General features: G+C 38.3%; 1 protein-coding gene across 1 annotated transcript in view; it reads right to left on the bottom strand.

Annotated features, from left to right (window-relative positions):
- LOC142028593 (sodium channel protein type 5 subunit alpha-like) overlaps positions 1-25860 on the bottom strand; it is a 34662-nt gene extending 8802 nt beyond the window's left edge. Inside the window, exons 1-20 of the mRNA XM_075022439.1 lie at positions 25606-25860; positions 24485-24603; positions 22736-22843; positions 21035-21163; positions 20156-20247; positions 19094-19315; positions 16636-16693; positions 15827-15968; positions 15149-15346; positions 14015-14191; positions 13066-13467; positions 12201-12330; positions 9949-10187; positions 9408-9608; positions 8264-8617; positions 6137-6574; positions 5078-5224; positions 3860-3980; positions 971-1125; positions 137-310 (exon numbers count right to left, since the gene is read on the bottom strand). Of these exons, the coding sequence (XP_074878540.1) occupies positions 137-310; positions 971-1125; positions 3860-3980; positions 5078-5224; positions 6137-6574; positions 8264-8617; positions 9408-9608; positions 9949-10187; positions 12201-12330; positions 13066-13467; positions 14015-14191; positions 15149-15346; positions 15827-15968; positions 16636-16693; positions 19094-19315; positions 20156-20247; positions 21035-21163; positions 22736-22843; positions 24485-24603; positions 25606-25860 (3861 nt within the window). The remainder of the gene's footprint in view (positions 1-136; positions 311-970; positions 1126-3859; positions 3981-5077; positions 5225-6136; positions 6575-8263; positions 8618-9407; positions 9609-9948; positions 10188-12200; positions 12331-13065; positions 13468-14014; positions 14192-15148; positions 15347-15826; positions 15969-16635; positions 16694-19093; positions 19316-20155; positions 20248-21034; positions 21164-22735; positions 22844-24484; positions 24604-25605) is intronic.
- Positions 25861-27265: the final 1405 nt, after the last annotated feature.

Below are 27265 nucleotides of genomic sequence, written 5' to 3'. Positions count from 1 at the left end.
GGGAGTGCAATATCCTGAAACCATCATTAAAGGAGGCAAGAATACTGTCTTAACTTTGCACCCAGAAAATAATCAATGATTCTACTTCTACATCCTGTTTCAGGACCCCTGTAGAAACAGCGACGGCAGAACTTACGTCTACAATGAGGAAGTCCAGCCAGCACCAAGCATTGGTGAAATACTTCTTGAAGCCGTAAGCCACCCATTTCAGGAGCATCTCCAGAACAAAGATGAAAGTGAACATTTTGTCAAGAAATGCCAACATAATTTTAATGCTTTTTCTCTCATTTATATGGATGTCTTCAAATGCCTGAAATCATAATATATACATACATGGCAAAAGTCAGAGATGAGCTTTATAAAATGAAAGTCTAGCATCATTAAGACCCCTCCGTCATTCAATATGTGTTTTACACTGATCTAAACACCATCTTTTACTCAAATCTATACCAGCTGGTAAATGTGTAATTCTCCCTGTCCCTTCTCTTTCTTTTTCTCTATACAGTACAGCCCTGTGGACACATACATCATGCACGCTGGAATGCTAGGAGAAAAGTGTATATTTTCAGAAATTCATTTCAAGAAATTTGTACATTGAGGAGAACTAAGTACTTTTTCTTTCAAGTATTAAGAGTCATTTATTTGTTTTAATGATATAAAAACTCCTTTATATTTCACAACTGTGAAATAACTTCCTGAGAAAAATCCAGTACACAGCCAGAATAGAAACAGCTGCTGAGATTTATATATTTGTAGTTTTGCTCACACTCTCTTGTAATTTTTAATAATATGAATAATAATTTGCAATAATTACAATAGTGAATAAATGACTGCTATGTGAAGCCTCTTCTTTTTTCTCCTGATGATTTCAAAGATATTCACTGTATTTGCTGCTAAAAACAACTTCTCTGGGTGCAAATCAGAGCTAAAAATGCTTCTAAATAAATACATGAAACTGTGCTACACTAACCAGGGCTCCGCTGCTCAGAAGAATCATGAATATGATAAAGGATTCAAACCACGAGTGTTCAACAATCTGGTAGCAGGTTTTTCTCAGATTCCACCATGTTTCTCCTCCAAACTTTATGGCACTACCCACATAACAATGGAAGTATCGCACACAACCTGAAAGCGAGAGACAGCAAAGAATGTATGGAAGGAATGTACATGCATGTGAAGGGTTGTTCAAGAAACTTCTGGGGGCAGGGAAAAGTCAATGGTCACATTAACTGCATCATTGTTGTTTTTCATGTTTTGCCAGGAGAAAAAAAATAGGAAATATCTGATTTTGTTTGCCTTGTAACTCCTGTTTATATACATATAAAGTAGTTGGAGCCACTTTGGACAACTTTCTGTTTCAAGATATTTCTGAGACTCTGAACATACTCTCACTGACCTGCTGTTTGGGCACACAAAACTTCAGGGCCATGGGACGAGTCTTGATATTACAAAAGCCTTTCTCAGTTTCTGCACGGTATTTGGAAAGCAGAGATGAGATACCCAGAAACACAAAGGCTTGGAGATAGAGAAGGTAAACAGTTGCCTTCAATATTGCAGCATTATACCATGCCTTGCAAGGTCTATTCATTTATTTATTTGCTTCTGAATGTATGGAATGGCTGGGTTTGTATCATATAACCTGCAAGAATATGTCATATTCTAGCTGATACATAGGCTCTATAAAAGAAGACATTTCCTTTCAAGGTCACCAGATAACTTCTTATAAGTGACAATGACACCAGGGCCACCTAACGTTTCCTGACCACCCCATTACAAAATCCTGCGTTGGATTACTTATTAATTTTGCCAAGAATTAACTTGCTTTGCCTGTCATTTTCCTTGCTGTATGCTCTCTTAATTCATGTTTTCATTATGGCAAAAAAAGTCAGTCAGAAGGCTTCTGTCATTTCCAAGCATGGAAAAAATAATGTATATATGTGTCTCATATATATATATGAGTATTTCACACACCTATAGTATCGTACAAACAACTCATATATATATGATAGGATATAATTTATGTAAAAAATTCTGATCATCTTTCTTTCAATAATCCCAGTTGCCCCACTAATGCGGATCTGGGATGTGAGATGGGGCAGGGAATGGCACTTACACAACATATGGACTTTTTTTGTGTGCAGAAAAACTGTGTCAGGTACAGATTTGCTGCACCTTCAGTTGAGATCTATAACAGTTTGGCCACAGCAGGCACACTCCAGCCTGGGACTACAGAGCACAAAACAAGACATTTCACATTTCTTCTCTGGGGCAGGGAAAGAAAACAAACAAGCCAACCTACCTTTATTTCTTTTGTTCTTAGAGCTATACTGGCAAAAAATGCCATCGATAAAGTAGTTTTGAAAAAAATGCTGTAGCTCAGAAATCTGACATCTGTATTATTAAGGCAATATTTGTGGTTTTTTTCTGGAGAAAGCAAACCGCAATGTCGGTATGGCAGATCTCTCTCAGGATTTATGACATATAACATGATATTAAAAATATACATATTATTACTACAGAGAATACTTTGCATTACTTTGCATTCAGGTACAGCATCTCTCTAGTTTCAAATAATTGCGACATGGTTCACTGTTATTGATTCAATCCTAAAACTGTGCATTAGAAGTTACATTGACCCAAAAAGGGTACAGGGAAGAAAAAAAAAAAAAAAAAGAAAAAGGCCAGCTCTGCAGAACAGGGCAAAGAGGGGATGGGAGTAATTACAGCCAGATTTGATTTATTCTCATCAGATAAAACATCCAGGAGGCAGTGCTTGAATGGGAAGGCAGTGATGAGAGAAAAGCTCTGCCTTTGGGAGCAGAGGAGAAAAGGAAGCTTTGAGAGCTGCTGGACCTGCTGCTGGGCTCCACGTAAGCAAGGCTGGAGAAGTCCCTCCTGATCATTTTGTGGTACAGGGAAGCTTGAATAGGCAGAAAACAACAGAATCGAAGAAAACTTGGGTGGATGGGTGGAAATGGTGGTGGCCAGCCAGACTGACTGCATGAGCAAAGAGCAAGTTGGAGCATCAGGAAGAATTTTGCCACAGTTATAATTCATTTAATATAACACACTTGGAAGAAATAAACCTACAAACTGACTTGTTATAGTCTATTCTCTGACAACTAATACTGAGAGTGTAGTGATTACCCCTGGCCTTCAGTAGTAACAGTTATTGGTGAAAAAAATCTCAAGAGCTATTTCTTTGCATCTTATGGAAACCACATGTTGTTACACGTGTTAGGGTAGGAATAATTCGTAAAAGTACTGGACACATGCTGTAACAACTTGTAAAGCTAGATGTTGTAGGATGATTTGAGAAGGGATTCCCAGATTATCACCCTATAGAAATTCAACTTCAGCCTAGCAGCTTCTCTCTCCTTATTTCACTCCTTTCGCTGTTGCAGAGGTTGCTCATGAAATGCTGTTCAAGGAACATTTATACTGTTGCAAAGTATTAACAAATCTGATGTGCCAAGTGCCTTGTTCCAGTGACTATCATCAGGTGAGACCTGTTCACATACACTTCTCTTATGTTAAACCCCAAAAGCAACTTGTATGCTGTCCAATAGAGTGAAATTCATCTCATCACTATAATAACCTCATTTTTGGGGATCGGATCTATGCCACTGCCCAGGTCCCACTTAGAAGCAATTGGCTTTAAGGGGAAGGGTGTTTATTCTTCAGGTGTCACGATCTCTCCCTTGACTAGAGAGGGACAATGATTTGGACTATTTATCCCATTTCCAGATCACTAAAATTAAATGAAAGTAAGCTGTCCCTATTGACTCAGCGTCACCAGAGAAACAAGTTGGGTTTTAACTCTTCTCACTTCCCAGCTGTGAAACCATGAGAGCCTTACCTTCTGGAAAACATTTTTCTGGAGTCTTGAAGTCTTCAGCAAACTCTGGAATCTGCCTCAAAAGATCTTCAGGATTTGTCAGATCCACCGTGCTGCCTTCAGAAGAGCTGACACTGTCAAACTACAGAGCAAAATCAGATCAGGTATCGATTCTCTCTACATTCAGCTCCAAATGAATAAATTGATCCATGAACAAATAAAATTCAAAATTAAAATTTGGCTGTGTACTAATATTTCCAAGTAGTGTTGGTAATGGAACAAACTTTGTAAATTTAAAAGTATATGAGCTTAGAAGTACTAATAGGTGCATCCAAGTAGGGGCCAAAGCTATATAATTACAATATCTATGTGAACCAAATGTAACTGCCTAATAAGCTGGTAAATTGAAGAGCTTTTAATTTGCTTGTAAGTGTATGCAGTACTGAAAGTGGTATAAACCGCTTGGGTTAAAACCATAGAAAGATGCGTTCAAACAGGAGAACCAGGTAAGTATATCTGGTATTTTATCAGGAACTGAACACCCATGACAGTATTTGCAAAGCAGAAACTGGAATCGTATCATATATTCTCCAGTTACAACACTTTTTGTTATCCTATTAACCATATACAATGTCTGATGAGTCAGCAGTTTGTTACAAATTACTTACTGTATGATTTTGTTCTTTTATGTTTGTGTATTGTTGTTTGTTACTTTTTTAAATGTATTCTTTATTCAAAATTATTCTAAAAATATTTTTAATTACTAACTACTATCTTTAATGTCATAGTGAGAAACTCATTTAAAGTATTAAGTTTCTGGAAACTGAGATATGTACGACACAGGGAGACTTGCTGGAATTTCCCACTTGGAAACACAACTCTCTTTTAATGCCTTTATTTTTCTCCTCCTCTCCTTTTTTTCTGGACTCAGATTTCAATGAATGGGAAGTAGCAGAGAGAATTTTATAAATTATTTATTTGAATAAAATTATTTTGTAGATTTTTCCATTTCAAAACACTCTTATACATACATTTTTCTTAAAAATCAATACCTAGAAGCCCAGCAGGGCTTTGATTTCATTTGCAGAATTCCAGCTCCCTCATTAACCAGCCAGACCGGCTACTGCAAGCTCAGAGCCACTGCTGCCACTAAACTCCACTCCAGCAAACCCTTGAACAGAAACGTACCTGTGCTTGACCAGTATTGGAAAGTCATTGCCATAGAAAAAAAACTGTTACCTCTTTTTGTTCTGGCGATGATGGTTCAACCTTCCTATCCTTTCCTAGGTAAAGCACACTGAATTCTTCAGAGGAAAATCCCGATCCTTTACTCCAGCTGCCTGAATTTTTCCCTCTTTCTCCCCTTTGCCTCAGGTGATTTTCATCCTGAAAATAATCTGCAGATTAGAGGGAGTTTCTTTTCCCTTTTTAGGGGGTGGACAAGTTGGAAAGGAACAATAGATAAGATGTGCATTTCATTTAAAGTGGGACTCTCCAGATAAAAGTCCTAAGATATGATCATTTTGAGTCTCTGATTTTACCTAAGAATAGAGAAAGGGAATTTTTTCCCAACTGACTTGCAGCAAACGAAGGAATTTTTGTGAGCTAGTCAAAAGCTAATTAAGAATTTTTGCATAGGAATTAAGACAGAAACTTAAGGTGAGAAATCTTGCGACCAGAACAGCAATCTTCTATGGTTAAAATAGAACTGAAAAATTCAGAGAACACAAAGAAATAGGATAATATATGCTATCATATAAGAAACATGACCTTAAGAGAGCCACTCCATACTTAATCCTTCTAAATTCTGCACATTATTACTATATACTACACACAGCAAGGACAAATCAAAGAATGGAATGGAACTATAAATTCATATTATGAGTCCATGATAATGTTCTTTATGCAGAACATACATTTTTGCTCTGTTATATAAATAATGCCAAAATAGTTGGCATTATTTGCATAAACTTTTACTTAAAATTTCCAATTACCTATGGACAACCTATGGGCTATGTAATTACCTGTGTGTAACACAACTCAGCAGCCAGGAATTCCTACAGCAAACCCAACAATTTATGGTCTTTCTTTTAAGACCATGAAAGAATATTGATTTTAAAAGGCTCCAAGTGATAATTTACTCTCACTCTAAACATTTGTACCAAAATTTGATAACTCTCTGGAAATGGATCAACATATGCCACCCTGCTCTGCTACAGACACTCTTCTACCATACATGCATCCGTCAATATATATATATGATTCTACTGTTCCAACACAAATAAAAAAATTCTTTACCTGTTTGCTGTAGTCTATGTCTGTAAATGTGCTCAGTTTATCATCATCTTCAAACCCCTCACTTGTATTCTCTGCCTCAGCAATAGGGACACAAACAAATACATTGGGATTGGTAATGAAATCTTCAAGACCTGAGCATCTGTCCCCATTTCTCTCAGCCCATTTATTATTGTAATTCTCTTTACGATTTTTTATCTCTTCACACTTGAACCCAAGGGGGTTCTGTGCAGTCAATTTGATTTTCTTCCTGTGCGCTTTCTTTATATGACTGAACTTTTCACAACAGGTATCCCACGTAACACTCTTCACAAAGTGAAACCCCTTGTGAATCCGAGCAAAGGCGATCCGAAGATTGTTCATTTCTCCATCATCCTCTGCTGTCTGGAGACATTCGGTACTGAAGGAATTCAACAGAAGCGCAATGAAAAGGTTAAGAACCTGAAAGTCAGTGAAATAACAATAAAATTAAAAGCCGGGAGAGTAGCATTCAGAAATCTAAATTCTAACTTTGAGGAACACAGATACTATCAAAGTTCAGTCTTACTGAGCAAAGCAAAACAAGGTAATAATGAAATGGCTATGACTGATCGTAATGTGGTTGATGAAGCAAACTTCTCCCTCAGAAAGTTCAATGTTCCCATGACCCTCTTCCCCAAAAAAAGTTTTTTAAAATAGTAGCTAAAACAGATCTGTGCCTGCCAAATGCATTACTTGGCCAAAAGAACTTTTCAATAGTTATAGTAGTAACAAAGACTATGGTCATGGCTTGTCAGTTTAATAATATCTCTTCCTTCTTCAAACTAGAATTAAATCAGGCTTCTGTGAGGCTGCTTCCAAAACCCTGTGAGATCCGATTCAGGCCCAGCAATTCCATTCAAAACTGCAACACTGTCACAAAAATCAAAATCAAGAGAGGCTCAAAGTGAGGTTTCCTCCCTGCTTTTGAGTACCTTTAAATAGAAGAATTCATAAACTTTTTTGTTTTGCTTTGTTTTTCAAGGGAATGGGAGTATTTAAATTTTTTCCTAATGTTTCAGTTTGGGATGGGATCTATGTATCTTAATTTTTATCATGTTAGAACTGGGCAGATAGCACCCGTGAGTCATCCAGGGACCACAGTCAGCAGACAACATTAGCCCTTCAGAGACCATTTCATCCCATCTGTCTTAGTTACTGACATTAAGTTGGAATACATCTCACTCTCAGAAACCTCTCTGTTTCCTTTGATAATAAGAAAGCCTAGACAAGGAACGTAGGCTAAGCACTTAATTGTTTGACAGTATAACATTATGTGATATGAATATCACTCACAACATTCATCACTGAAATCAATCATTGCGGTGTAGAACAGGTGGGACGTTAAACCCAGGGATTTGGGATTTAGCCACAGAACAGATATTTGCCATAAAGGACTGCCTAAACCTAGTCCTTTTCAGTGGTTTCTTAAATTAATATTGGTGTATCAATGATACTGAGAATGACATAAGAAACAAAGCTACTAAAAAAGAGTTTTTTATGATTTGGGCATTAAGAAAGGACAGAAGAGGACCAGGAAGGCAGCCTCTCCCTTACACCCCGGCACGGGTGTGCGAGGCTGTGTCGGGTATGCCACAGCAGGATCTAGCTCTTGGGTGTAAACGTACGTAAAGATGATTAAAGAAAATCCCGATTTCAGTCACAGAAGTGTAGATTCTGCCATTTGCTGATAAAGAATTCAATACTTGCATGAGATCTTAAAAACCCCCCAAACCTAAAATTGACTTACAGAGGGACTTAAGCACTTAGCTCCATTAATTCAAGCAGGTGAGCCATAAGCCTTACTGATTATTTACATCCAAATCCCAAGACGTGAAGAAACATAGTTGCCTGTATTGTATTTACTGCAAAGATATTCCTCGTCACATTGCCACATGAAAAGGTCAAGTGATGCTGTGTGCAAAGCACACAAAATGTGAAAATATGGGCAACCACTTGAAGGTGAAAGGCAAAAGAGGGTTTTGCAGCCGATAACACACACAGGTAACTTTTCCACCTGTGTTTAGGGAAACTACCTTTTGTTGACAAAGTGGCAATTAAGTAGATTCTACCACAGACAGAATGAAGAGAGGAAAATATAGAAAAACTCACCACTAAATTTCCTATCACCATGACCAACAGAAAGACAAGAAGGCACAGCGGCTGTTCAGCAACCACCATGCAGTCCCACATGGTCTCAATCCATTCTCCACACAGAATTCGGAAAACGATGAGGAATGAGTGGAAAAAGTCCATCATGTGCCAGCGTGGCTGGCCATTTTTGTTTATTTTATGGCTGTTCTCCCCATAGCTTCTCCCAAAAAGTTGCATCCCTACTATAGCAAAAATGAAAACGATGATTGCCAGGACGAGGGTCAGATTACTCAGTGCTCCCAGGGAATTACCAATTATTTTAATTAGAGTGTTTAAAGTTGGCCAGGACTTTGCCAGTTTGAAGACCCTCAGCTGTGTAGAAACATAAAACATAGTGTTAGACACCAGTGCAGATCACCCATTTTTGAACCGTTCAAATCCTGAAAAAAACATTTGACAGGTATTCTGAACTATTCCAGCAATGTAATATTTGTGGCACTGTGACACTAATACTTTTTAAAAAGTATTTCTAGATTTTTATTTTTATTTTTTTTTTAACTAGGCAACATTGCAATCATAAACTAACTGCCTTGTAAAGGACCAGGCTAGCTTGAGTCCCCCGTACGCGTTTGGCCCATGCAGGCAGGTATCCATACAATGCACTTGATGTAGATTACGGTGCCTAACTTAGATGTAACACAAAGGACCAAAATTGGAAGACTGGCTGCTATATTACTATAAAAACCATCTATCTTTTGGTAAAGCAACCTAAATCAGTCCACTGTGTATGGTATGAATACCTTAACATAATTTCGCATCTATTTTTAAGTATTGTTTTTTCTGCATTTGCACTCTGACACTTTTTTCCTAAGTTTCCTGTACTAGTTTTTAATTTTTGACACCAATTTTATAACATGTCTACTCTGGAATATTTTTTCCTCTGAATACTTCTTAGTATACTCAAAATAAATGTATACGTCATTAAACTCTGACTTCACAAGGAGTTTAAGAGTGTTTTTCTTATTCCTAGTGCCAAGAGAAAGAAAAATAAGACAAAACAAAACAAACACATTTCCTGCATCCTAACTGCAGACAACAGAATTATTATCTATTATGCTCACAACATGAAGTTTTATACAACTGAGTAAACATGAGGCATTACCAGTCTGAAGGACCGTAAAACTGACAGGACTCCTCCTTTTCGCCTTTCTTTCTTGCCCTTGTGTTTGGGTAAACTCAGTTCAATTAAACTCAATGTGACAATTACACTGTCAAAAATATTCCAGTGCTGCTGAAAATAATAATAGGGATCTAAAGCAATGATTTTTAAGATCATTTCTGCAGTGAAGATTCCAGTAAAAACCTGTGACAGAGAAACAGTATCATGAGCCTAAAAGTAACCATGAATTTATCTCCTCTTTAGATCGTGTTCCCACAAATAACTTTCATAGACAGGTCAAGAAAACTCATTTTTGTGAACTTCTAATGCACTTTCAATTAAAATAGGAGTATTGTTTTCTGCCTTCTCAGGAGTATGTCAGAAGTGTATCAATAAAATCTGGGAATAGCCTATATTAGAAAATTCGTTTATAAATGCAGAGTTTGCTATGTTTAATTTTTACAGTTACTCTTTATGTCTCAAGTGAAAACACTCATCAATCAATCCTTGGTATAAAATGTCACATAGCTGAGATTTTGCTTACCAAGTTGCCTACATTAAGCATCGATTTAAAATTCTGTGACATATTATTGTGCTCCAGTGCCATGAACAAAGTGTTCATCACAATGCAAACAGTGATGGTGAGATCAATAAAAGGATCCTTTATGAAAGCAGCCACTTTTTTCTTGATTCTCAACCAAAGCGGAGAACAGTCCCAAATGAGATATTTTAAAGCAAAATCATGCAGGCATGGCGGGCATCTCCGCTGAGATTCTTCAAGTTCTAAATGAAAAAGAAAACCCCACTATAATTAAATAGTTATCACTAAGCAAGGTAGCGAAATAACAACTTCAGGCATTTGAAAGACCAGAGAAGAAAAAGGAAACCTCACATCTCACACAGAGCCCCAAAGCTTCCCTGCACTTTCTACCATTCCTGTAGTCCCTACATCAGCTCGTAACACGCAGATAAAATTCAGAGAAAACCGGATTCAAAAGGCATTCATGTGAACTTACTTCCAAAGCCTTTAGATGAGGTTTTATTTAGACTCAGACTTGTACTACAATTTGACTAAATACAGATGTTTATGACGCAGAGGCCACGCCGCGGCCTTTCACACTCTTGTAGTTCGACGTAGCAGCTAAGGCACCTTCCACCTTATCCTTACGTCGATGTCCAGGACACTGGCTGTATCACACCCAACATCTTTTTGTCTCCTTTGACTCTCAAGGGAGTCTACAGAGTCGATGGCAGCCACAGGAATTCTGACTGTAGGTGAGGCAAATCCAAACTACCGTGCCTGAAATTTACCCTTAGGCCACTTCTACTGGGAAGGTCATGCCTACCCTTTCCCAGCTGATGCAAGTTGCCACACGTCTCCATTTTCTGTAAGTAAAACATGGGATAGGAGTTGTTCTGGCTTTGTCATTTACATCCTTTTGGTCAAATATAAATCTCATACCCTTTCGTTCTTCACCATCAATATTAACGAGTCTTCCAAAATACTTTTGATCGTGCTGAAGTCCTGTGCAAATTCATTGACAAACTGGAGCTTACTTAAAGGTAAATACATCACAGTAGGAATTAGTAATCTGTTTTTCAGGGATGTGAAAATTTTTAAGACATCAGATCAGCAGGATCTGACTCCTATCCTTTTCTTAGTTGGACCTGTCCTTATTTCTTCCCGCTGTTTAGTCTTCATTTCTTCTTCTCCAGGCTCAAGTGTCAGATTCCACCCTACACTGCTTATTACCTTGGGATCACCTTGACTCAACCCCACTCCAGGTGTAGCTCGTCTTCTGTTCTTCTAGATCAAATGGCTTCTTGTTTATGTATACAGCGTGGATCCAGCAAAGACCCTTTCTGCTCCCCTTTCCAATGTCTGTTCTCAGGTTAATCCACAGCCACTTAGAGCTACAAGTCCTGTTCCATCCCAGTTCACAGCTGAAAGTGTGCAACAAACCCCAGATCTTTGGTGAATTACACTGCAAAGCAAGGCTCCACTGGATGCATTACAACTGTGGTTCTCCCAAGAAAAATTTTTAAAAAATTAAGAAAAGGGACCTCCCTACCACAATGGTACCCCTCTTGCTAAATCCCATACTTGTGGTCCAAGAACTGGTGATAGAGCTCCTCAACAGGGGCAAAAAAAAACCCAAACAAACAAACAAAAAAAACCAAACAACAAAAAAAAAAACACAAAAAAACCCCAACAACAACAAAAACCAAACAAAACAAGACTTTCTCATCCTGAACAACTTGGGCTGAATTTTTTCAGTAAGATCTGCAACAAAATTGTCCATCATCAAAATAACTGTCAATGATAAAACCCCCTAAAAAATTCACATGGAAAGGTAAGTTAAAGAAATAAAATAGTGAGGTTAAGTATTCAAAACCCAGGAATTGCCAAAACTGATTTTACATGCATAATTTTATTGTTAGATTCCGCATGCCTATGTCTCTGCCAGTGACATATTGCAAGTCACAGGGTCAGGAGAAGAAAACAGTACCCCAGTCTTGCACCTCAGATGCTAGAGAAACTCCTTCCACCCACTTTCACTCCAGTCCCCTTCACTATCTGCCCTACAAAACGAGATCTTACAATAGGCAAAGGATGCATTCCAGTGCATAAAGACTCTCTGAAAATGCATTATTTTTAAAAAAAAGATTAACGATGAAATTCCTAACTACACAACCTACAAATCTCTCTTAACCTTTACGAAATGTATTGACATTTTGGTCTTTCATGCTTGCATTACCTTAGGATTGAAATAAGCATAATGAGGAACCACTTACCCTCCAAGACACTGGTAATTATACTGACTGCACTTGCTGCCCTTTGTCTCTGAAGTGCCTCGTTAAAATACTCCACCGACAGATGAGGAGGCGAATGCATCATGCTGCTCTCATCATTTACAGCTGCCTCCTTAAAGAAGTAAACATGATTAGGGTGATACCACAGGAATGAAATGAAGTAGGATGTGATGATGACTAACTGTGAAAGTTAATAGGAACAAGGACATGCAACCATATGAATGTACCTTTTTACAAGATGTAATAGATGTTGAAAACGAAGGTCCTACTCTTCAGTAATAATGCTGCAGTAAATGGCTCCTGCAAGCATGTAATATCTACAGGGCAAGCACAAACCTTGGAAATAAGTGTATGAGGGGAAATAGGCCTAGGAAATATTCCAGAGACTAACGGAAAAGAAGAAAGATGAGGGATAAACTCATAGAAAAGCATCTCCACCCGCTTGGGGAACTTACAGACAAAGGTTCTGCATGATGCTGAAGGTGCTACGAAGGAGGAAGAAATTACAGGTACTGTTCAAAATGACCCCCCTGGACAGAGTATGGGATAAAAAGACTCTTTGGTGACTTGTAATTCCAGCACTAGGAACCTTCAAAACTATGTTAGTACAAATTGTGAATGGCAGAAAAATAGTGTTTATAACAGGAATGCTGAGGTCTAGTTTTCGGGAATTCATCGGTGTTAAAAACCACTTTCTACTGACAACTTATAAACTCCCCCACATCAGTAAACTTCATTTCACATCACTGTTTGCCATTACACTGAAACTTTTAAGACAAGAAAAACCTGCCATTTGTAGAGAAACTGTAATATGAAATATATATTTAAAATAATATCTTTTCCTTACCAGATCCCCCTTCCCCGTGTCTTCCATTACCGGTGGGAGCATTACTCCTTCGGAAGACACTGGATCTAGACTGTGCACCCTGCTGCTTCCTCCTCCCACCACCGAAATCACACCATTGCAGTCATCCACGTTAGACCACTTGCTGCTCTGCACGCAGTTCGGGGTAGCAGGGTGAGAGCTGTGGCTCATTTGACTTTGCACACTGGAACGTCTTCCCATCTGCATCACTGACAGTGGCCGACACTGAATTTCATGTTCCCCGGCACTGTGGGTTTCCTCATCACCAAAATCTGTTCTGGAATCAACTTCTAAAGCAGGTATTTGGAAATTGAACACGCTCCCATGGCTAAGTCTGCGTTTCACCTGGTTTGCGTTGGGACCGTACATCAGGCCAAGGAAAGACTAAAAGATCAGGAAAAGGAATAAAGAGAGAGTGGCATAATATCATAAAGAAAATTTGGGGAAGGAATAAATGTTTACAGAGTTTTACAACATTTCCTATCAACCATTGCAAGTCCAAAACTCTAACCCGATTTAGATTTTTCAGGAAGGATTATGCTTAGATTTTACAAGGCAGATAATAAAATCCTATTAGTTGTAGGAGCTATTTTTGTGATAAGCTTTATATTTATATTTTAAGCAAGAAATTTTAAAGAGAGAATGATGGCACAAAATTTAAATTCTGATAGTCATTCACTTTTTTCTGTTTCTTATTGTTACAGAAAATGTATTGTAACTGTTATAACTTTCCTTTCATCCTTCATTTATAGTATTTCCTTTTCAAATTAATCTTTACATATAAGTCTTCCTTATCCCAAAATATTGTTTATTTTAAAGACTTAAGAGTGATCAGTGTTTGTAATGGGATTTGGTTTGTGCTTTCAAGCAATTTATTTGAGTATTAAAATTGGAAAAGCTGTAAGGATCTCAGATTCAGACAATAGATTACCAACTTTCGTTGACTGTCTGTGGACTGTGACTTGGGGAATTGTTCTTCTTCATTATCCTCTATGCTCAAGGACTTATTTCTCTTTTTCCTATTGCTTCTTTCTTTGATTTCTTTGGGAGACAAAGAGGCTTCAATAGAGCTAATTGACAGGATATCAATTCCTTTAATAGCCAATGACTGAAATGAAAACAAAAACATGGATGATATTTTTGCTGGGTACTTTGAACATAAGCAGAAAGAAAACACTTCCATGCTCTATATTATTTCCTCTTAACAATTTGTGTTTCACAAAACTCATTAAAAATCTTCCAATATGTGATAACACTAAAAGAAAGAGGAGAGAATTTCCCCAACATATGGAGCACTGAACAATTTGCTATTTGCACTACGTTACATGATCGCATGTATTGGGCCTGCCAGGGGCAAAATAATCACATTATAGCTCCTATTCTTCCATATGGCAGATTTGCTTACAATAAAAATACTCAGTTCAAAAATAATGCTGTAGAATATATCCTTTTTCCAAAATAAATGCTCAAACAGTATTAAAAGTCTGTCATTTTGTTGGAGATCCTTGGGACTGTATTCATACTGTGGCTGACTTTCCTTCCCATACTGAATTTAGGACAATGTTTTCAAAACACAGGAGTATTTGTCCCAGAAGCTTCTAAGCCATTTAAGTTACCAAGAGACTTTTATTCAACTACAATAGGTTTTGTCTCAGACTTTAGTGTGGTTGATCAATGGAATTACTGTATATTTCTCTGCTCAGCAGCCCACAATGATAAAATAGGAAAAAAAAAAAATTAAAAAACATCTACATTTTCTTTTGGAAGCTGCTAGTTGATGGAATTTTACATTTTCCATATTTTAAAATACTGTTTTTCTTACAGTAGCAGCAGCCTTTAATGGTCACTATCCACAATAAAATTCATTGTTTCACAGGAAAAATGCAATGCTGAACAAGGAATTGCTCCTGTAGCTCTAGGAATCACTACTTCCAGTAAGTTTTCACTTGCTCCTGTTCCCATGAGTGACCACTATATACAGCTGTACACAAGGAGTGATGCTTTTTCTTATGTGCCTGACAACAGAACCCTGAGACAAATGCTTGCAAGGGAATAATTTATGTACCTCCTGCTCCTTCTGTAATAATTCCAAGGCTTCCCGAAATTTCCTTTCCTTTGCCTCCGTTTCAGCAATGGTGGCCTTGTTCTGGTCTTCGTATGCCATTGTTACTACAGCCAGAATCAAGTTGACTAGATAAAATGAGCCCAGAAAGATGACCAGCATGAAGAAGAGTATATACACCTTCCCAGAAGCTCTGAGGGTCTGTAAGCAACACACCCCAGAGATAAAAATTACCATAAAACGTACCAAATAGGCTTTCAATGCATCTCTGAAATCCTTTAGAAGCACACAGCTTCCTAGACACAACGCTTTAGGAAGCTTAGATGGAAATACACCTTCCTTGGCCCTTCTTCCCCCTCTTTCCCCCTCTTCCTATACCATCCCGTGTGAATCACTGATCGTATACCCCATGAGGATGACTGAGGAGGCATTGTTACATTTCTGAAGAACAATACAGGACCTTTTTTAAGTCCCTAAACCAACAGGGTGATAGGGCTATTGCTTGGGAAAGACTTCAGCATCCCTTTTCTAGGAGTCACAGCTTGCGGGAAGGGAAGACGTGGGCTTGATGACTTACAGCTATTGCTTTTATTTGAGGTTTCTTGTTCTCTCTGCACACTTTCTGCTTTGGCTATTGCTTTCCCTGGAAGACCAGTTCTGAATTATGCACGAAGCTGGTACCTGCTGGTACAGACGCTCCCAGTAGTCCTGGGTCATCAGGCGGAATAAGGAAAGAAAAGCCCAGCCAAACGTATCAAAACTAGTGAAACCGTAATCAGGATTTTCCCCAATTTTCAAGCATATATAGTCTGGAGGACAGGTCCTAGAAGTAACAGTAAAAAGTAGAGCTCTTTTAACTGTCCAGTTTTCAAGGAAAATTTCAGCTTATGTGAGAGGTCTGATTATTGTTCAGCTCTGCATTTCATTAGATTGCAAACCAGTTTTCTACTCCAGGTATCATTGGCTGGAAAGTGGGATGGAAAAAGCAGGACCCACAACCCAGCAACAAAGGAAGAAGACAGACTGGAGTAGACCAGCAACACAGGACAACTCCCTCATCACCAGTCCTCATCCCCTGCCCCTCACTGCAAAGCAGCCACATCTCCCTCCTTGCCCAAGCCTGCCCTCCAAAATCCATGTTTTGTTTTTCCAGTTTAACACTCACAAGCCTTCACAGAGAGGAACATATCTGTCCTGTGCTACATCTGAGATCATTCCTGGTTTTGGTTCTCTTGTACATCCGTGGGGAAGAGAAAGACAGCACTTGAAAGGCTCAAAGGAATTTAGCCCTGAACAAGCCAACTGCAGGTTCATGCTTCATTCCCTCCAAGTATTAAATTATCTGTTTACTAGATTTTGTTGTCTGTGTTCCTGTTTCTGCATTCAAGGAAAGCTTGGAATTTCTGCTTTTGTCTCATATGACTGAGTGAATATAGAAGCAGTGAAGCAGAGAAAACTTCCAAAGAAGAAATATTCTTAAGTGCACTTACCCAGCACCAGCACCACATAGCAAAATATCTGAGGTGCCCTCTTTCTTAGCAAAGTTTTCTATAAAAAAGGGGAAAAAAATTAAAACCAGAGAACTTTCTAGCCTGAATCCTCTATCCTTTAGTATGAGTACTGATGAGTAATCAGTGACCTGGAAGTGTATATGCCCCCACAGAGACAGATTTCCCACGCTCACAGTAACTGCGCCAGTTTGCAAGATGTCCTGTCCTCATATATAAACGTACAAAGGTATATGCACAAATTTCAGACTGAAGGCAATCCTTAAAACAGAATTTTTAAAAATATTTTGGCCATGTCTGCATAAAGGAAATGAAGAATTGGAGGGCACAGGCCCCGGTTTGGTAAATTTTAGCACAAACTCTGGCACAGTTTTGGCCCGTCGCAATTAGCCCTCTCCAGGACAGGGTACAAACAACATTTGGGGTAGCATAGACCAGTTCTGTTTCCAATGAGCAATAAAAACCAAAGCCCTGTTTTGAGGAGGAAGGAAGAGTATTTGGTTGTGTGGGTATAGACCATACCGTGTCACTGCTCTGCTGAGCCAAACAGCAGGTCCTAACCCTGCTTAGTTGAGAAATACAGATTTCTCCATGAGGATGCTGGAGCTGTGCCCTTTTTGACCTCTTCCCCTTTTCTCTTAGCATGAGTTACTCCAATGCCTGCGCTAGCAGTGGACTGAAAGTAATAGCTTTAGTGCTAATAGCTAATTAGCCCCATTAAGATGTGGTTTATTATCCCAGATGCAAGGGAGGTCTCATGTCTTCCTGGTGCTTCTCAGACCTTAGCTGTGCTCAACAGGTAAGCCAGCATGATTCAGACCCCACAGGAATCTTTAGTCTCAGCTGTACCGTACCATGTAAATACACCACAAAGGAATGAGTCACTATCTGGGCTACTTTCCACCCAAATTTTGTTCAGCTCTGCTTCTGCCAACTGACAGAAAGGTTTTTTAAGAAGATTCAGTGATTGAACTTCAGAGAATCATAACAACATGTAGTTCTTCATGTTGGAGATGGGAAATTCCCACAAAATCAGGACCAAAGCAGCCCATAAAAAAAATGTACAAAAAGTCACTTAATAGGAAACTGGGCTTATAGTGCTCTAAGTCCTAAATCCTGTAGGAAAGTCATCTAACTTTCATTAAACCTGCCTGGGCCCTTCTATTCCTTTTGCTGTCATTGCAAATCGCCCTACACACAAGACGTATTGCATGGGATGTGAACAGGACAAATCTTGTGAAGCAACACAGATTTTTAATTTCTTAAGCTCTACTTTCTCCAGGCCATTGCCTTTATACAGCTGCAATGTTGTGCATTAAAAAATAAAATAAAATAAAATAAAATAAAATAAAATAAAATAAAATAAAATAAAATAAAATAAAATAAAATTTTGTTTCCTGTTTCTTCAGCACAGAAAATTAATATTTTTAGCCAAAGTTTGTCAAATCCATGGTCTCTTGTGTGGAGTTCTAGTCACTGCCCGGTTTTTTTTTGAAGCTTGCTTTCAATTATGATTTTTACAACATTCTGTATATGCAAATGACTTTGTTCATATGTGTGGGTTTTCAGTAGGTACAAGAGTTTCTTGCAAAAATTTTTCCTTCAAAAATCTTTTATACAAAGACTTTCTCCCCCTGGACTATGAAGTTATTAAAGAAATCCTGTCTGAACAAATCTTCCACACAGAGTGTGTACAAACAGCAGTCCTGTGTGGCTTTTTTATGTATTTCAACATTTCCCCTAGGAGAATGTTTTTCTCTCTATGTAACTGCTGCTGTGTCTGAACTCGCCGGTGGAGATTTTCTTCAGTGATGAAGCTTTCTTCAGATTTTTGGCATAGACATTGTTTCCTTTAGCTTTTCCTTTAGCACAAGGCTTTTCCTTTCTGAATTGCATCTTACAGTTGCTGTTCCTCTGACAATGCTTTGGTGTGTTTTCAGATCTCTGCTCTGTGCTTCCATCACCCGCCTCAGCCAAGACATATACGAGGAAGACGTATCTTGTATATATCTTATATAAGACATAAAATACATATGAAAGTAACTGACTTTTTAAAACAAATTCCTCTGTTTCATGCTGAAGTGTAATTCCCTGGGCAGCAAAATAAAGATGTACAGACTCTTCAGCGTGTAAGAAAAGGTGAACTTTGGGGAATTACAGCAGAGAATGAGCTAATGAGTATTTCAGTTATTGTCATATCATTCTGGGAAACAGAGCTGGACGTTACTGGAAAATTGGGGAGTGCTATTTCTTATAATGAAGGGAAGGGGTGCATTCCTGGATGCTTGCAATCTGCTCTGGCAATCTGAAGGCCATTATCAGGTAGTTACTCATCAAAATATCAATCATCAAAACATTAATATCATTTACAGCAGTGGCTATACATGCATGCATAGGTGTCTATACTCTCATCTAAAAAAGAATTAAGGAGAAAAATTACCTGTATCATTAGCAAGCATTTCATAGAATTCCCGTGTTTTGTTAAAGAAATTCGGTATTTTATTGAACACTGTAGAATTCCTGATACACTTTTGCCTTAGATTGCCCTTGAAAAGCTGGAGGCCTATGAGGGCAAAGACACTCAAGCAGAAAACGGTCAGGATCATCACATTGGCAAGTTTCTTAACAGACTGGATAAGTGCCCCTACAATGATCTTGAGTCCTAGGAAAACAATATACAAAGGAAAAACAGGATGAAAAACTGAGATTCATGTGTCATACTTGATTAGAGTTAAAACAAGGTGTAACAATCAAAGTACCAAAATTACTGGATAATATGTGACAAATATATTTGCAATGCAAGTATAGTTTGGATGAAAGAGTGTTTAATATGAGAAAAATACTTTTTTCCTCATTTGATTGACCCTACAATTTCTAGATGTTCCTTTACTCTCTGTAAAATATTTAGGCAAGGATGAGAAGCCAGAGATAGTCTAGTTTTTCTTATCCAGAAAGAGTAATATGCATAATTCAAATGAAATTTCCAACACTGGTAATCTGTGAAGCAACTGCAAACACTGGAAACAGTAATGAATATAATCAAAAAGACCAGAAAGAGAAGACAGAGGCAACTCACTGGTTCTTAATTTGTATTTCATCATGAGAAAGAAGCCACTGGCTTTAAAACTAAGGGAAAAGCGAAAAGGAAACTGTTTTCCCAGGGATGATGTAAGATGATTAATAACAAAGTCCGTTCAGTCACCAGAGGTGTTTCTGTTGAACACATAGACCAGCTAGAAGAACATTCTGTAAAACTGACATTATAAAGTGTTAACAAAATCTTTAAACGCATAATGAGAATAAATTAAATACAAGATTGTTTCTAATGCTTGATTTATTCTGACTGGGCCAGGTGACTGACACACTGTGTCCACAAATTCAGCTGTGTCTGCAATCAATGAAAGATATAGAAAAAAAAAAGAAAAGGCAAAAGCCAACATTTTATTGGAGAAAAGAATCAGTAGTACGTAGCAGAAAATATTCAGCAAAAAGGGTATCTTACCTGGGACTAATGAAATGGTTTTTAAAGCTCTCAGAACCCTGAAAGTCCGAAGGACAGACACGCTCCCCAAGTTACTAAATGCTCCCACGTAGCTGTAAAGTCAGGATATGATATGTCAAGTGGTTGAATGGAGTAAACAGGGCAATTATTTTACAGTGGTCATTCTTAACTGTCAATCCTTCTGAGCATATTTTAAGTATTAATAAATTACATAACAGGCACTTGTCTGAAGACATATGAAATAGGAATACATTTCTTGATTATTAGAGTTTCATTATGAGGTAGCTCTTGGCTTGTGCACAGCTGCTTTTGCGTCAGCATCTTAAAATATCATGCATTAAAATTATAAACAAAGATAACACCCAAAATTACTCATTCAGGCAGAAATTCTGGCTGAACTGGTTTGATGTCCCTTCTGTAGCTGCACCTAACCAATATAAAAGCTTTCTAATTGCTGCAAACTGAAGCTCGAACTATGATTTTTGGGAAATAAAGAGCCCAAATTTAATGCACTGTCCTGGTGTTTATAAACATCGCTCTATTTCCAAACTCACATTCCCATTCACAGGATGAGTATGTCTGTGTTTGACAGCCCAGCTATTACATTTCACTGGCTGAACTGCATCCATTCATGTACACTCATCACAGAGCGTGTCTTGCTCTGCACAGCTCTATTCCCTTCTTGAAAGACTACTACGTTGCTCTTACACAGTGAGCGATAAAACGAGGGGAAGAGTCAAAGTCCTAGGTAGTTTCAGATGCAATTAGGACCCACAGGGGTGTTTTCGTGCTGCAGACAGCCTTTTGCACCACAGCAACAAGAACTTCAAATACAAAGCGCAACTGCAAGTAATCCATATTTTATATGTTCCCACTTACGCCATAACGATAACACTGAAATCCAACCAGTTCCAGGGATCTCGAAGCAAAGTGAATTCATTTAGACAGAATCCTCTTGCCAATATTTTTATCAATGATTCAAAAGTGTAAATGCCAGTGAAAGTAAATCTAAGGAAGGGAGAAAAGTGCCAAAGGAAAACAGCAATATTAGCAATTAACACGAGAGACACAGTCAGACTACTTACTGTCTAGGCCAACAAACCAAGCCAATGCTGCAGAGGAGTAACGGAAATACTGCTGTTGATTTCAGTGTATTCTATCAGTATCTGTCTCATATGGAGTTTGAGACAGTAGTTGACTGCAATCTGGACATGGATATTAACGTGCATGCCTGTGACATGGGTTTTGGCACTCAAAAATTTTTTTCAAACTCTTCCATGTGAGTCCCCAACAAAATTCCTAGCTACTTGCTAAAAGAAAGATCAAAATTTGTATCTTCCTCTGGTTTCAAGTAGCCAAGTGAAAGTGTGATACGCTGTAAATTATTTACCTTGGGCACACAGCATCCATTTCTGTGCAGAATGTTTAAAACACTTAGAGAAATACAAGAGTACAGTTTTTTCAATTTAAGATGGCAATTATTCTTATTAATGGAAAATTATCAGTAAAAGCTCTTCTGGACTTACTGAGTGCACTTATCATTTCAACAAGGCAGCAATCTCCCTACAGAATTCAAAAGGCATTCATCTGGTAGTCAGCAAATGCACTAAGAAATTACATGGCTGTAGTGCTTCCCTCTTCATTTGGAAAGAAGTATTCTGAAATTATTACTGAAATGCATTTGAATGGTAGTCTTGATGCCAACAGCAGATACAACTCTTATCTAACCTTTAGTGCTCTCATAGGTAGAGAAGTATCTCAGCATCTTCTGGAGATATGGATATTAATACCATGCAGAGTCTTGTTCCCATTTACATGAGGATTTGCCATTCCCAACTGTTTCCGTGTCATGTAACATAAAATAGCCAGAAACAATTGTAGACTTGTTTTTAAAACTAAGTATTTTGAAATCTTTTGCTTTGCATTAGGTGTTAGAATTATCAGGGTTCATATTCTAACATTTTTATGCCAAACTGAAAAAGTGAGAGCTGAAATATTCTTTAAAAAAAAATAAAAACATGGGATTATCCAGCTTAAGTGTGACTACAAAGGCATGGATTTATTGTGATTTAACATTGCAAGTGTTAACAGTCAGCAAGCGCTGAAGATAAGAGCTTTACTTTCTAACAGTGTCCTGGAGGCCAGGAGCTTCTGACAGAACATTTTATTAGAGCAGAACTCAGCATTTCAATATTATTAAAAAGAATTTTAAAAGACAGGAGCTCTTGATGTGCTTCATCAGCGTCAGCAACAATGGGAAATGTGTCTGGATAAAAAGCAAATGAGAAACTGAGAAACTTCAGAAAGTGGGATAACAAACTGGAGCAGTCAGACATGAAGCTAGTTCAACAGCGCAACTTAATCTACACTTAACTCTCTCCTATAACACCACAATTATTGTAGATATTGAGTTTAAAGACAAAAATACTCCCTCCAAGCAAAAAAAACCGACAAAGTCCTAACTCAAGCAACTTTCCTTCTAAATCTCCATAAATTATCTTGAGTAAAAGCGGCAACATAAGTCTCAATAATTCAATGTAACTACAGAATTAAAAAACATACGTACCCACAGATACTTACTCAACATACTTGATCCATGAAGGAGATGGAGAAGTCTTAGAGGACTCCGTCCGAGCCATGAATACACAATTAGTTATAATAGTGCACATGATAAACAAAGTGAATAACGTAAGTCACGGGAGTGAAGGCAAAGAATATGACATTGATTCAGAAATGTAACTAGATATTCTATCAGTCATAGACGTCATATCTGGTTTTGAGATTAAATCACACATAAGGACAGCATGCAGATGTATTTGCTGCTTTTGAGCCATGCTAGATGACAACACACTACCGTTGTTATTCATGCCATCTGGGCTTCTGCGTGGGCTAGAGATCTGCTGCTCTAAGCATTGCAAACTTGGTAAAAGGATCCTCGAGCACTCAAAGAGTGGGAGGAAGGATGCATTTTTAGTTTCATTTTATAGCATAAAAGCTAAAAACTTGGCCAAGGTCACACCGGTGAAGCCCAAATCTGACTCTAAATTGGCAGAGCTGCACTTTTCTGAAGGGACAGTGTGAAGTCTGCCAGGATATTTGCAGGTATCTCAAAGGACTCTAGATGCCCATGTTTAGCCAACCCTTGGGGCTACTTGGTGGCTCTCTGGGACCTGCTGACTATAGGGTGCGAACAGGAACTCGGCCATCTAGCTCACGTGTAGACACCTCAGCTTAAGCGCCTGGCTCTGGAGCTCAATCTCATGCTTTGTGTCATACCTCACGTTTTGGCAATCCAGGAGGTAGATGTGCATGGGAATGACATCTCGCCTTTCCATCATCTATCCTCTCCATCCCCCCCCCAAAAAAAAAAAAAAAAAAAAAAAAAAAAAAATCAAATCACCTCCTGGCTTTAGCTCTAGGCTTGGTCAAACTGGACCGCTAGTGTTGAAGTGCCAGTATCAGCCAACTTGCTGCCAGGGGAAAGGTTCAGATGAGAGGCATCGCTCCTCCAGGGATGTCTGTACCCTGCTATGATGACAGCATCAGACTCATTACAGCTAACGCAGCACCGCACAGCCAGGAGATGGCTGGGAACCTAGAGTGCTCACAGGGAAACCACACAGTCTGCACTGGGCTCCATTCTGCCCCCAGCGACGGTGTTATTGCTCTGGTCTCAATCCCCAGTGCCAAGCTGAAGCAATACACTAGTGATTCCTGCACCCTAAATTTGATGTATGAGGTGGGATCTATATTACCTTTATATTCCAAAGGCATTCCTTGCAACAGCACCCCTGGAAATTTTCATTTTCATATACCAAAGTTATATATTTTTAATCTGATTTCCTAAAGAAACTAAGTTTGCATAATTTCTCTTTCTGTATGTTTTCATATGCGTGACTGCCTATCTCAGCCTTTTTTTCTTAAAATTGGCCAATGGTTGATCAGCTTTGGCACATCATTTGAATTTAATTCCTACAGTTTGGTTAAGCAGAAGATGAGAAAGAGCATAGAGACCTTATTAGTCTTCTCACTGAGAAAGGCTTCAGCATGAGGTATTTGTTTATGAGACATCAGCAAATCAACATCAGACATCATTCTCAAAACACAAATCTGTAGAAAATCAAGATTCAATACCCCCAGTACTCACAAAACTATTTCTTAAGTAGCACAACAGCACCAAGGCAATAATAATTTCTAAGGTAATTCATAATTAGTAGTAATCTGGAGTGAGGAGAAGTCTAGATTCAATCAATGCTCTAAAATACAAAAGCACAGGATTACGTAGGGTTTCATAATCAAAAAGACTGAATGAAGCCAACAAAAGGATATGAATGCACTAAAATTTTAATTGCTGTTCTTCTGATTGGATGGAAAGGACTGAGGATCCATAAGGCACGTGTAGCCGTAAATCTGAAGATTATTTTCTGTTTGTTTAGCACTATGAAAATCTTTTAAAAAAATAAAGAAACATGAAATAAAGTTTTCAGGAAGTTGAACACAGAACATATTTTTGTACTATAGCCTGTTGTATCAGTGATGAGCAAGAGCTTGATTTTAACTTTAGACTGTTTAGATGGGAAGACTCTTTGTAATACTTTGCTATCCTTTCATCATAAACTGATGAAAGACTTAATACCCATTAACTGTGAAACTGAAAAAAAAATCCTCAGCATGAACTTCTTTTTTAAACCTTAGGACTTGTGAAGAGTTGTGCACAGAACTAATCTTGCATATGGCTATTCTCTTAAAATACATTGAACATCTCATTGAGTCAAGATATACAGAGGTGGAAGGAAGAATCACAGCCTTTATCATTATTTGCTGTTGTGGATAGTGATCCTCTAGCTCTAAGACTGTAGAAATTAGTTCAAAGCATTAACCATTTCTCAAGCAATAAGCATAATTTCCAATGGATTAGTTCCCATTTCTCTGTTCTTTATTGAAAACCATATTCTTCAATACTTCATGACTAGAATATGGAGCTTGAATAAGTAGGTTTTAAGGATTCATCAGCAAATGTTTTAAAATCATTTTTATACTTAGATGATCATTTATTGTACATCTAAGTGAAACATAAGCATTGAGATAGAGGAACACATTGTTTCAAACCATAGAATTTAAGAAAATTTACAAAATTATCATTTCTTGTAGATCTGACTCAAACCCCTCTTTTTTTCCTTTATCCATTTTATTTTTTCTGCTTCCATTCTGACTCAAATGTTAATCAAGTTCGTATTATTTAATTCCTGTGATTCAAAATTAAGCTTTTTTTAAGAAGATTACAGCATGTCATTCAGCCGTGCCAACTGTCTGCATTGTTCTAATCTAGAAAGGGAGGATAATTTTTCCAAAGGGATGTAAGCAAAACTGTTTGATAGATCATCCACATAAACACTTCACAGCAGCACAATAAAACAAATTAAAATCCAAGCATCTTGGTTGGCTCTAACCTTACGATCTTTGTAGTATGGGTCGAGATCCTCCAGTGGTTCCCCAATAAGCTCTGGAGGAGGATTTCCATAGAGAGCTGGTAACTTCTGGAAAGCTTTTAGGTCAAGCTGAGGACGTGGTTTCTCCTTAGGTTTCTGGTCTGTAGCATTTCTTTGACAGTTCCTCTTGGCAGCAATTCTCTTTTCGATAGCAGCCAAAGATTCATAAGTGAACTTACGGAAGTTGTTGGTACCAGGTAGTAAGAACTCGGCCATTTTTCATTCTTCTCTTCCTGTCACTAATTCTGTCCAAGTAATAGAAACAAGTAGAAAGGAAGTCAAGTAACTCCAAAACAGGTAAATTATGAAAATTAAACAACTGCTTGCCCATGCATGGCTAATAACATAAACTTCTGAGCCATCAGCTTCTAAAAAGAAAAAAAAAAAAAGATATGATCAATACCTTTTTCAATGAAATGTCTGTTCAGTATTTTTTTTAAATTATGTGTATCTGATGATAGGATGTGGGCAGACCTCTATAAAGTTAAGAGTGTATTTAGAGCACCTCATTTAAGATACCTGTTATCCCAAATGCTCTTGAGCTGTTGTTCAGAAAAAACCTAAGGTACTGGTTTAACCCCAGATTTGGAAATGGAACAGTAAAACCCACCAAATTGCAACAACACCAAATATGTGGAAGGTGTGTCTGCAACAGAAGGACCAAGTGTTAAATTAACTAGTGCAGGTGTAAATACTCAGATGGACAACCCATCCTGGTGGTGTCAGCACAGGAACGAGCAGTGTCCAAGCGTCAGAAGATTTAACTCGTGGTCCATAGAGTCACTACTGACTGACATGGTGGACAGAAATGCTCGATCTGACAAGTGTCAAGCACAAAGCTTATATTTTAGGCCCACTTGTCAGAACAACAAAAGTGAGATTATACTAGAAAAATACTTTGCACTATTTAATGGAGAATTTTGATCGGGTATTGGATATGATCCGTTCAACTAGATGCTACCTGAGTGCATACTTTGGCAGGATAGTGAATCCAACCTTCTACCGCAACACTGTGAAAGGCTTCAAAGCAAGCTCATGAAGTGCACATATATTGATAGTGAAAAAACTGAAAACAGTACAAAGAGTAAGATGATCCAGACCTGCATTCTTGTGCTAAACTCACTCCAAAGCTCTATGAGGAGATTCCTCTAAAATATTTTCTTTGATTACAACCTCTAGGAAGACACTTGGTTCAGTAGAGAGTCACAGAGCTACTGAGCCAGCGCAGTCCCATCTGCAGGCTGTGAAATGATCCCATCTGGTCGAGGGCTTCGTGCAGGATGTATCATTGCTGAGTCTGCATGGAAGAAGATCACATTAGAGGCACACAACCAGGTCTTTCCATCCAGAAGCTGCCACCACCACTTCAATGTGCCCTTCAAAGTTGACTCCGTCACTAGCAGTCAGAGCTTCGTCTTGGAAAGTTTAAGCTGTCCTCGCTGGACAACTGCCAGATGACCTGCTCTTGCACCTTTCCTTTCCAGGCACTATATGCAACATCCCAGGAAAACACAAAATCTGAATCAAGAGGCTTTGTTTTACTGGAAATAATTTTACCATCTGTGCGCCGACTCCCTGTATCTTCCCCTGCCACGCAACGCCATTTCATTTTGCCCCAGAT

This window comes from Buteo buteo, chromosome 2 (genome assembly GCF_964188355.1).
Source record: "Buteo buteo chromosome 2, bButBut1.hap1.1, whole genome shotgun sequence".
Taxonomy (NCBI): Eukaryota; Metazoa; Chordata; class Aves; order Accipitriformes; family Accipitridae; genus Buteo; species Buteo buteo.
The sequence above is the reverse complement of the archived record's forward strand: the minus strand, read 5'-3'. Positions and strand labels throughout refer to the sequence as shown.